Source organism: Podarcis muralis, chromosome 17 (assembly GCF_964188315.1).
Source record: "Podarcis muralis chromosome 17, rPodMur119.hap1.1, whole genome shotgun sequence".
NCBI classification, from domain to species: domain Eukaryota; kingdom Metazoa; phylum Chordata; class Lepidosauria; order Squamata; family Lacertidae; genus Podarcis; species Podarcis muralis.
The window spans coordinates 33,222,680-33,234,137 of NC_135671.1; the positions used below are offsets into that span (position 1 = coordinate 33,222,680).

Here is an 11,458-nt window from a genome sequence, read left to right on the forward strand (position 1 = left end):
TAACAGTGCTATGTAGAAATCACACCCTCATTACAGGCCCTTGGGGGTAATTATTATTATTTTTTATATCAGCTTTGCAAAGGGATCATTACCCTCCCGTAGAAATGAGCCTTTTTTTTCCAGCACAGCAATCCTGGTATCTCATTAAAAAGCATCAGGCTCAAAGCAAACAAACCATCACATGTCATTTTCATTTTAATAGGGGGAAATAATTATTCTCACAGCCCAAAACGTACATAAAAGTATCTCATAAAATAAGAGCCTGTTTCCACCAAGTGTTCAAAACGAGGTGTGTGTGTGTGAGAGAAAGAGATGTGCTGATCAATTTTTCGATTGTTAGCCGCCTACGGTGTGAAAGCAGCAAAATACTCTAAATTTAAAATTGAGAAGCAAGGTAAGAGTTTGGGGTGAAAGGAATGTTTCTGAATGGCAACTGATGCCTCCTTGGGGTTCATCCAGACTCCCTTTTGCACTGTGTTTTCCAAGAACAGCTCTGCTCGTCCCAAGTCCACATCCAAGCGGAGTTTTTTGTCCCGCCGCTTTCCCCAGGGAAAGCCACAGTTTGCTGCTGAATCGGAATAGCAATTTGCAGAAAACCCAATCTACCTCATCTACTTTTGAAACACATTTCAGCTCCAACTTCGCTCCATCGTTCCCTCTCCGAGGTGGCTTCAGACCTCAGAATCTGACTTCTGTGGAATAAGGCTACCAACAGCACTCTCTGTTTTGATTCTAGACTCTGTCCTTGTTTCAACAAACTAATTCTGGATCTCTAGAAATGGGGCTTTGGTGGGCTGGGAGATGGGGGCTCAAGGTTTTAGTAGCCAGAGCTGCCTCCTCCTTCCCTTCAACCATGATGTGCTCATGCTATGTCTGTACAGTGGTACCTTGGTTCTCAAACACCTTGGTTCTCAAACAACTTGGAACCCAAACACTACAAATCCAGAAGTAAGTGTTCCAGTTTGCGAACTTTTTCCAGAAGGCAAACGTGCTCTGTTTTGAGTGTTACGCTGAGGTCTGTCTGTTTTTGCAATTTATTTTGCGTTTTCGTGGCTGTTTTGTTTTTGTGACTGTGTGGAACCCAGTTCAGCTACTGATTGATTGATTGATTGTGTGACTGCAGTACATTGTTTATTGCTTTCATTTTATGGATCAATGGTCTCATTAGATAGTAAAATTCATGTTAAATTGCTGTTTTAGGGGTGGTTTTTAAAAGTCTGGAATGGATTAATCCATTTTGCATTACTTTCTATGGGAAAGCACGCCTTGGTTTTGGAACACTTTGGTTTTGGAACAAATTTCCAGAATGGATTAAGTTTGAGAACCAAGGTACCACTGTATGAGCTCCAACTGGAGAACAAACTGTTAAGGTCTCCCCCAGAAGCAACAGTCAAGTAGGTTTTTTGGTTTTCTTTAAGGCACAGTAGAGGGGAAACTGTGTGCCTTGGACCCATGTGTATCTCTCATGCATTGGCCAAGCGGAAGTTTCAATCTCTGCTGTCCTCCTCCTGCCTGAAACCTTGGAGGGTCACTTGGCATCCATCTGTCTCAGGAGACCATGGAGGGGTGTCCCTTCAGTGGTGAAGTCAAACCATTTGAGAAATACAGCACCTGCTGTGGCTGCAGAGACCAATAATGGAAGAGAGATGTTTTGTTGCAGCTGGGGCAGATGCACTATGGCATTTCATCTCTCAACGCTCCTCCCAGCAGTTATTCCTCCTCTGGTCGCTGCTATGGATGCAGGGCGTGGCTGCTTATCTCCAGGCACTGCAGCTGTCTGCAAGATATTCCTACACAGCGAAGTTGATATTGCAGCCTTCGTGTCTCATTTGCAGACATCTTTGTAACAGTCGTGGTATGGAAAACTGAGCTGGATGAACCAATGGTATGACTTGGTAGAACGGAGCCTCCTACAAACTGCTGTCACAGGATAGGAGTCCTTTGTGGAGTACAGGCATGCTCCCACTTTTGCACAATCGACTACGCATAGTGCCAGGAAATAAACAGAATCAAACCAGGAAATGGAAGCAGAGAGCGGAAGAGTCCTCGTGGCTCATGAGGAGACCCTCCCCGGTGCACGAAGAGACCAGAGGCACAGTGGCGCTTTGTTTAGGCTGCCAGTGTGGTGTAGCGGTTAAGAGTGGTGGACTCGTAATCTGGTGAACCAGGTTCACTTCCCCGCTCCTCCACATGCAGCTGCTGGGTGACCTTGGGCTAGTCACACTTCTCTGAAGTCTCTCAGCCCCACTCACCTCACAGAGTGTTTGTTGTGGGGGAAGAAGGGACAGGAGAATGTTACCCGCTTTGAGACTCCTTAGGGGTATCAAATCCAAACTCTTCTTCTGCTTAGCCTCCCTATCAGCCGGCATGTGGGGTGGTGCAGCTGCAACCAACCACTTTCCAACGTCTCCCCCAGCAGGCCCCCAGAGCTTCAACTCCAGATATTTGGGGCTAGATTGGTGGGAGAAAAAACTGGAGAGCGGGGGGAGGGTGTTTAGAGGCTTTTTAGAGAACGCTCCCCACTTACGCGATATTCACTTATGCATGAGGGGCCCCGGAACCATCACATAAATGGGGGGGGGGGTGTCTATATTATGAATGATGCAAGACCAAAGCAGCTTAATAAGAGTTTTGTTGTTGACTAGTTAGGTCTAGTTAGGGATGCGGGTGGCGCTGTGGGTTAAATCACAGAGCCTAGGACTTGCCGATCAGAAGATCGCGGTTCGAATCCCCATGACGGGGTGAGCTCCCGTTGCTCAGTCCCTGCTCCTGCCCACCTAGCAGTTTGAAAGCACATCAAAGTGCAAGTAGATCAATAGGTACCGCTCTGGCGGGAAGGTAAACGGTGTTTCCGTGCGCTGCTCTGGTTCGCCAGAAGCGGCTTAGTCATGCTGGCCACATGCTGGCTGTACGCCGGCTCCCTCGGCCAATAAAGCGAGATGAGCGCCGCAACCCCAGAGTTGGTCATGACTGGACCTAATGGTCAGGGGTCCCTTTACCCTTAACCTTAGTTAGGTCTAGTTAGGTGTCTGTGACCTATTTTCACTTACAGGCATACCTTGCATTATTGAGCTTCGCAGATATCGGCCCTTATGAGAATGCAGGGGAGCAGCGGGCAGCTTCTGGTCATGGGAGTGGGGCTGGCTAGGACCGGACCGGGTTTTTCCCCTCCTGCCCCTGCAGCCAGGAGCGCCTGGCTTAATAGACTACAGTACAGTGTAAACATAACTTTTATATACACTGGGAAACAAAACTCACTTTATTTCTGTATTATCTTTATTTTGGTGGTCTGTTATCATCTATTCACCATCGCTTGGCAGACTCTCCTGACAATGGTGTGTAATTAATAGATCTTTTTATAGTTTTAATTCTATTCACAATTGTTTTTCTATGTTTTAAGCTGTTCTTATTTTATCGGTAAGCCACCTTGAGTCCCTGTCGAGGGAAAAGGCAGCGTATAAATAAATATATAATGACGATAAACTCAAAATGGAGGCATCCGCTTTTATGGTGGGGACCAACCACAGACATGAGAAAATATCAGAACTGCAAAAATACTGCAATTTGGAGGTAGCAGTAGAAGCTGAGAGGCCAAACTACTGTTGGCAGCCATGGTTAGTACAAAAAGGTTCGCTCCATCTTAAGAACTACAGTCGCTTTCTCACCCTTTATTAGAGAAATAGGAGGCCATAGTCCCAGGTCTGTACTGCAGGACACAACACATGTGTGTCATTATTATCAAGATACAGGCAGACATTAAAGTAGGTACAAAACCGGTAATTCACCTCAACAAATTTCACCAACTATCCTGCAATTGCTAGCTTCTAGTAAAAGATCAAGAGAAACGATCGGTCATTCTGAAAGCAAAAAAGAGATGCCAAATGGAATATGCTCTGGGTTGCTGCAAAGCTAAATCTAGTTAAATTGTCATGTCCACTGTCCCCTCAACCCCCCCTTTCCCGCTCATAAGAACGCAAGACCATAGAATCACAGAACTGTAAAGTTGGGAGAGAACATAAGAGTACATCTAGTCCCAACTCCCTGCAATGCAGGAATCTTTTGCCAGAGTCTGATGTGGGGCTTGAACCCGCAAGCCTGAAATTAAAAGTCTCATGCTCTACCAACTGAACTATCCCAACATACGAGAATCACTACTGAATCAGGCCAGTGGCCCGTCTAGTTTAGAGAAGTTATTAATGTTTCATGTTTTATCGTGTTTTTAATATTCTGTTGGGAGCCACCCAGAGTGGCCGAGGAAACGCAGCCAGATGGACAGGGTACAAATAATAAAATCGTTGTTGTTGTTGTTGTTATTTACTCCAGCATCTTGTTCTCAGCTGAAAAGTTGTCTGTGGGGAACCAGGGAGCAGAACATGAGCGAACAACAACACTCTCCCCTCCCAGTTTCCAGCAACTGGTATTCGGAAGCACTGATGCCTCCAACTGCAGAGGCATAGCACAGCTATCATGACTAATTTATTAAATTTAAATTTATTTAATGTACTATCCTATACCTGCAGGTCTCAGGGAGGTTCACAGGATAAAATCAGAATATAAAACCACAAAGTATATAATCAAAATAAAGACTCAATAACAAACACACACCCCACACACATTTTAAAAGGGCATAGGATGTCAATCAAATAATAGCTATTGATAGCCCTCTCCTCCATGGATTTGTCTAATTCTCTTTAAGTTGGTTGGCCATCGCTGCCTCCCGTCACGTGGAAGGGAGTTCCACAGGTTAATGCTGCCGCTGCGCTATCCTGACTCCTTCCCGCTTCAGTACGGACCCAAAGCGACTCAATGTGACCCCGCAGGGCGCGTCCCTTTAACCTTTCCTATCTCTGTGGCGATAACGATCAACAAAAGCAACTCTCCGCCGGGCGGCCCAAGCGCGCGATGACGTCACGCTCCAAAATGGGAGCCGCGGCGGCGGCGTGCAAAATGGCGGCGCCCACGCGACCCAGATCCAAGATGGCGCCGCCCACGGGTGGGAGGAGGAGCCCGGCTCCCAAGATGGCCGCCCTCCTAGCTCCGAGCTGCTGGCGAGCCGGCTCCAAGATGGCCGCCCTCAGAAGCGTCCGGCTGGCCCTGGGAGGCGTCCGGTTCTACAACGCTCCGCCGCTGAGGCGGCGGCTCGGAGGGGTTTACCGGCCGGACCCCGAGAACCCTCGCACGCCGGCCTGGCAGCTGACGGCCGCCTACGGAGCGAAGGTGTACGGGCGCCACGGATCAGCCTCCGGGGTCGACCCGGCCAGACTCTGGCCCAGCCCGGAGAAGCTCCGGGAGATGGAGGCCGAGGAGAAGGCCTGGTACCCGTCTCTGAGGGAGATGCAGGAGCGGCTGGACGCCAAGGAGCAGAGAGCCGAAGCCAAGCGGCGGGCGAGGTGAGAGGGGCTGAGCTCCGGAGGGGCAGCGGCCGAGGGCGCCCTGATCCCCCGGGTGGGGTGGGATAATATGGATAAGCCTTAAGGGATGGAAATGGTTCTATCGACGACTGGGTTAATTGATTCATGCGACTTTTTTTTTTTAATTAATGTTTATTGCATATTAAAAATTTACAAAGAAAACATATATTAAACATTACATCCAAAGCTTCAAAACTAAAAAGACAAAAAGAGTAAAAATATAAAAAAAGAAATTGATCAAGTACACAAAGTTATTCAAAGGATACAAACGGAAATTTGATTACAGTATTCTATGCTCCAAGTTTCCAGAAAGAAATTACATTTATACTCCATCTTTTCTTTCTTTCTTTGCAGTCACTTTCTGCAAAGACATGATTCATGTGACTTATGCCGGGGTGTTTTTGTTTGTTTGTTTTTATTACATTATTCTTTTTTCAATAACTTTTATTAAATTTTCTGTTTTACATTTTAGAATATTCATTCAAACTTAAAATGTCAATGACTTCCTTTCCTCTCTTCCCATGGTTCATTTTACAAAACATAAATCCCTGCATATTTTATATAAACTAAACCATTCGGTATTCCATTATTAACATACATCAAAACTTATTTACGCTGCTGAATTTATCTTAATGCTGCCCACGTTTTCAAATAAACACAGCTTTCCTCCACATATCCTGTTACGTTATTGCTCTTTGTTGCTTTGTAACAGCCGCTTTGGGATTCATTTGGGTGAAAAGTGGCGTGGAAATGCAACAAATCAAAAGCAGCGAGCCGCCTGCGAGGGTTGGACTAGATGACCCTTGGGGTCCCCTCCCAAGTCTGCAATTATAGGATTCTGTGAACCTTTAGCAGGATAGCAATAGAACAAGTAGAGGTGTCTGTATTTTCACATATGAGAGAGTAGGAGAGAGAAGATGGGTCATATAGGACAGCTTGTATTGTATATCCGGTCACCAGAATTGGTGAAGCCGTGAGAGAAGGCCAGTGCAAAAAAATGCAAAAGTACAGGTGACAGCACACATACTACAAAAACTATTGTATATATACAATAGAGGGAAAGGAGAGGGAGAGAGCTTCACAATTTTTATCATACTTTGTTGTTGTTTAGTTGTGTCCGACTCTTCGTGACTCCATGGACCAGAGCATGCCAGGCACTCCTGTCTTCCACTGCCTCCCGCAGCTTAGTCAAACTCAAGCTGGTAGCTTCGAGAACACTGTCCAACCATCTTGTCCTCTGTCGTCCCCTTCTCCTTGTGCCCTCCATCTTTCCCAACATCAGGGTCTTCTCCAGGGAGTCTTCTCTTCTCATGAGGTGGCCAAAGTATTGGAGCCTCAGCTTCAGGATCTGTCCTTCCAGTGAGCACTCAGGGCTGATTTCCTTAAGAATGGATACGTTTGATCTTCTTGCAGTCCATGGGACTCTCAAGAGTCTCCTCCAGCACCATAATTCAAAAGCATCAATTCTTCGGCGATCAGCCTTCTTGATAGTCCAGCTCTTACTTCCATACATCATACTTAGGGTTGCCATATTCCCCAAAGTGAAAATCAGGACAAAATTGTTGAGTTTGCTTTGGGGTGGGAGGCGTCAAAGTTTTCAAAGTTGGGTGCCATTTCGCCGACTGAAAATCCGGACATATGGCTGCCCAATTATGCATTATCTCCTCCAAAAGGATTGCAGAAAGCTGGGTATATTAGCGCTATTGCTAAAGTATCCTCCAGGTTGGTAAAGCTGACACAAATGGAAGTAGTCCAGGAGGGTGTCTCAAACTTAAGTGGCTAGACTAGAGAACAATAGGTAAAAATTGATATTGTAATGCTCATGGGAATAATATGAAATGTGCCTTCTAAGAACCGGTTGTTGTAGGTAAGAAGAGGAACAATATATCCTTATTTACACAGAGCACCGCTGCTTACCTTTCTGTAAGGTGTCTTAGCAGTCAGTAAACAAAAATGTCCTTTTGGAAAGACATGAATTGTACGCTGAGGATATGGGTCTCCGTGGTTTCTCGCAATGATAGACAACAGGAAATCTGATGTGGAAGGTACTACCCAGGCCACCTTTTAACTGCAAGGTGACACCAGCCTTCTGCCTGCCTGCTCCCAGTCCAGACCACACTGTGTCAAAAGCGGAGACAAAGGGCATTGCAAAAGACAAGACACTCAAAGTATGCTGGGCCAGATATATTGTTGGTGTAGCCTTCAGCTGGTGGTAATTTTCCTTTCTGAATTCAATTCTGAGGACATTTAGAAGGAAAAGATTGATTTCCCCCCCTCGGTTGTTTCCCTAATTATGCAGGTGACTTGTAGGCAGGCTTCAACAACTACACTTGCCCCAGCAAATATGGCATGGTCTCCTCTTGAGCGCTTAGCAACAAGCCTTCCTCCCAACTTTGGTGTGCTGGGATCATCCTGGCAGCTTCATAGCAAGTCCTATCCCTTGCTAAGGTTGAAAGGGAGGCTGGAGGTGCTAAGCCCTTGCAGCACCTTGGTCCTACAGGATTAACCCAGCAAGCCCCCATCATTTTCAGCTTGGTGGCAAGAGCATCTGTGGCCGCACTCTGAGCTTGGCATAGCAGCTCTGACCCCATAGCTGACTGAAGTCAGAATACTCCCTGCCAGTCTGCATGAAGGGTAGAGGGAGCTTCCTTTGCTGTTGGGTAAAGGTAAAGGGACCCCTGACCATTAGGTCCAGTCGTGACCGACTCTGGGGTTGCGGCGCTCATCTCGCTTTATTGGCCGAGGAAGCTGGCATACAGCTTCTGGGTCATGTGGCCAGCATGACTAAGCCGCTTCTGACGAACCAGAGCAGCGCACGGAAACACCGTTTACCTTCCCGCCAGAGCAGCACCTATTTATCTACGGTACTTGCACTTCGTGCTTTCGACCTGCTAGGTTGGCAGGAGCAGGGACCAAGCAATGGGAGCTCACCCCGTCACAGGGATTTGAATCACCGACCTTCTGATCGGCAAGTCCTAGGCTCTGTGGTTTAACCCACAGCGCCATCCACATCCCTTTGCTGTTGGGTAGAGGCACTTTTTCCCATCAAGCCAGCAGAGGGGAAGGCTCTGATGACCACAGTTTTTGTCTTCACTTGCAACGCTGGCCAAAAATTGTAGACCCTTGCTTTTAGGCTGGTTCCACATTTTCACTCACTGTGATCAGTATGCTGCTGCCCTCTGGTGAGCATTGTGAGTCTTAGCTGCTGCTACCTTGACCTTGGGGAAGGAGGTGGGAATTGTCCTGACAGTGGCTGGTTCCACTCCTGGTTAAGGGCCAGTTTGCTCCATGGAGTGCTGTTGTATATGGTGCTCACACAGGTGGCACATGCAACGTAATGCACATTTGCCTGGCACCACCTGCAGTCCCTTCCGGATAGAGAGGCTGGCCACCAGTAAGAATTTGTGTTGCGTTTTAAGGCTCCTCTGAAATTTCAACTGGTGCAAAGAACACGACAGCTAGACTTCCTGGAAGCAGGGTCAGTCAGAATCCCTCTCAGTTATTTTAAAACAGTGTCAGTGGATTCTGGCTCATTTCTGGGGTCAACTCAAAAGTGCTGATTTTAACCTATAAAGCCCTGTTAGATTTGGGACCTGGGTATTGAAACAACAGTAACAACAACATGCTCTGTACTAATAATAATAATAATAATAATAATAATAATAATAATAATAATAACAATAATAATAATACCTTTATTGTCAATGTACAACCTGTGTACAATGAAATTAATCGAGCCTCCCTCCCCCCCCAAACACTCAATCTCATTGCACTCTGTGTGCTTGTCGCACAACACACCAACCCCAAAAGTCAGTTGCACTATATTATTTTCCGTTCAGCAGCCTAACAGCCCATGGATAGAAACGTTTTTTTAGCCTGTTGGTACGACTGATTATGCTTCTATATCTCCTGCCCGAGGGTAGAAGATTAAAGAGGTGCTGGCCAAGATGTGAATTGTCCCTGAGAATTTTTCTCGCTCTCCTAAGGCATCGATCCCTTGCGATGTCATCTAGCGGGCTCAGGGGACAGCCCATGATATCATGTGCTGTGTTCACCACCCTCTGTAAAGACTTTCTGCCCGTGGCTGTCGAGCCAACATACCACACTGTGATACAATATGGGAGGACACTTTCTATTGTGGACCGGTAGAAAGAGGTCATCAATTGTTTAACATTGTTCTTTCGCAAGACCCTGAGGAAATGGAGTCTCTGTTGGGCCTTCCTAACCACCTGAGTTATATTGTTTTTCCACCTTCACTAAGGTAAACTCCCAGGAATTTAAAGGAAGAGACTCTCTCCACATAACCCCACCCGATATACAACGGGGCTAGTTCCCCCTCTTCCTCCGAAAGTCCAACACCATCTCCTTTGTCTTGCTAATATTTAGGTGCAAGTTATTCTCTAGGCACCATGTAGATACTTTTGGAACCTCCCCCCTGTACACTGATTCATCTCCAGCTGTAATTAGACCCATTATGGTAGTATCATCTGCAAATTTAATAATTGCAGTAGACGGATCAGAGGAATATTGCCCACACATTAAGATCATCCTCAAGAGGTTCTCCTCCAGTTGCCTCTTCCTTTGCGCATATGGTGACTGGGAAAGAGCCTTATTTATTGAGGTAATGCTGTCCCAGGATGGCTCACCTGGTGCTTACCTTGTGCGAGTTCAGTTGCTGGGTTAAAACTATTCTAGTTGTCAGGGTTTTTTTAATTAAAAAAGATAGTCACATTGACATACTTCTTGCTGTTGCTCCTGCTGCTTTATTGTGCCTTTATTACTGAGCTATTTGTATTTTCATTTTTTAAACTTAATGCTTTCAGAGTTGTTGGTTTTTTTAATTGAAATGTGAGGCTTAAGTCATTTTAAATCAAAGAATGTGGCATGTCTTGAAGTATTCAAAGGGAGTCTATATCTCATTTTTCCAGCTTCTTGGGGAGTCTGCGGGTGTTTGATCTTCTGTTTTTGCTCTCTTCACAGAGAGGAGCACATTGCTTCCCAAATGGCCAAGATGCCAGAGATGATTGCAAACTGGTTGCGGGAGAAGGAGGAGCGCAAGACCAAAGAGCTTGAAGAGAAGGAGCGGCGGCAGATGCTACTGGCTGAAGCCCGTGAGCGCTTTGGTTACAACCTGGATCACCGCAGTGCTCAGTTCCAAGAGATGGTGCAAGAGATGGAGAAGGCTAGAAAGAAGGAAGCGAAGCTGCAGAAGAAGCAGCGGAGAGAGGAGGCTCTGGCCAAAAAGGCAATGCAAAGCGCACCTGTTGCCTCAATCCCAGACAAAGAAGGGGAGGTGGTTGCAACAGACGCATCACATCAGGTCACATAGTCTCTTGGGGCTCTGAAAGTGCAGACTCTGGACTGTGCATTGAGTTAACCTGGTGCAGAGGCCCAGCGAGCACATCTCTTGCAACCCTTGATCCTGCCTGAAGGTCATTTCCCAACTCTCTGACCACCGATGAGAGAATATTCGGGTGTTCTCTCCCTATCTCTGTCCCACCTGATCACCAAAAATGGATTTGGAGTAGCAAATACCTTTGCTGCTAATGCTTCTGAATTCCTTGTTGGTGGATCCTGAGGGTGATGATGTCAAACTTTGACTTCTATCTTTCCAGTGCAGTAAACTACCCTCACTTACTAGCTGGCTGATGTGTGCAGTTACAGACAAATAAATGTACGTGGTATTTTTAACCTTGGTCTTCTTCTATTTTAAATTTAACAGACTGATAACAGGAGAAAGAGCCCCAAACATGCCAAGCCCGCCATGTTGTCTATTTATGTTTGTATTTTGCCCTTCCTTCAAAGAGCACAGAGTGTAATCCTCACAACAAAGCTGGAGAGGTGGGCCAACCTGTGGTTTCTTCCAAGGCCACTCAGTGACCTTCATGGCTAGGCAGGGACCTGAAGCTCTGGGTCTTTGTTTAAACCCAATTCCAGCTCCTGTGCCACTCTGTGTCTTGATTAGTTGCTGTGTGTCCACCTTTTGAAGGGAGGCAAGAAAGTTGGCACTTCTTATGGGGCAAACGTGTCCTGCTACAAGCACACAC

General features: G+C 46.4%; 1 protein-coding gene across 1 annotated transcript; it reads left to right on the forward strand.

Moving 5' to 3' along the window:
* Positions 1 to 4,921: 4,921 nt before the first annotated feature.
* On the forward strand, positions 4,922 to 11,102 carry GADD45GIP1 (GADD45G interacting protein 1). Its single transcript, XM_028712690.2, has 2 exons — positions 4,922 to 5,390; positions 10,392 to 11,102. The coding sequence occupies exons 1-2, from the start codon at positions 4,948 to 4,950 to the stop codon at positions 10,738 to 10,740; spliced, it is 792 nt and encodes a 263-aa protein (XP_028568523.2). The 5' UTR covers positions 4,922 to 4,947; the 3' UTR covers positions 10,741 to 11,102.
* Positions 11,103 to 11,458: the final 356 nt, after the last annotated feature.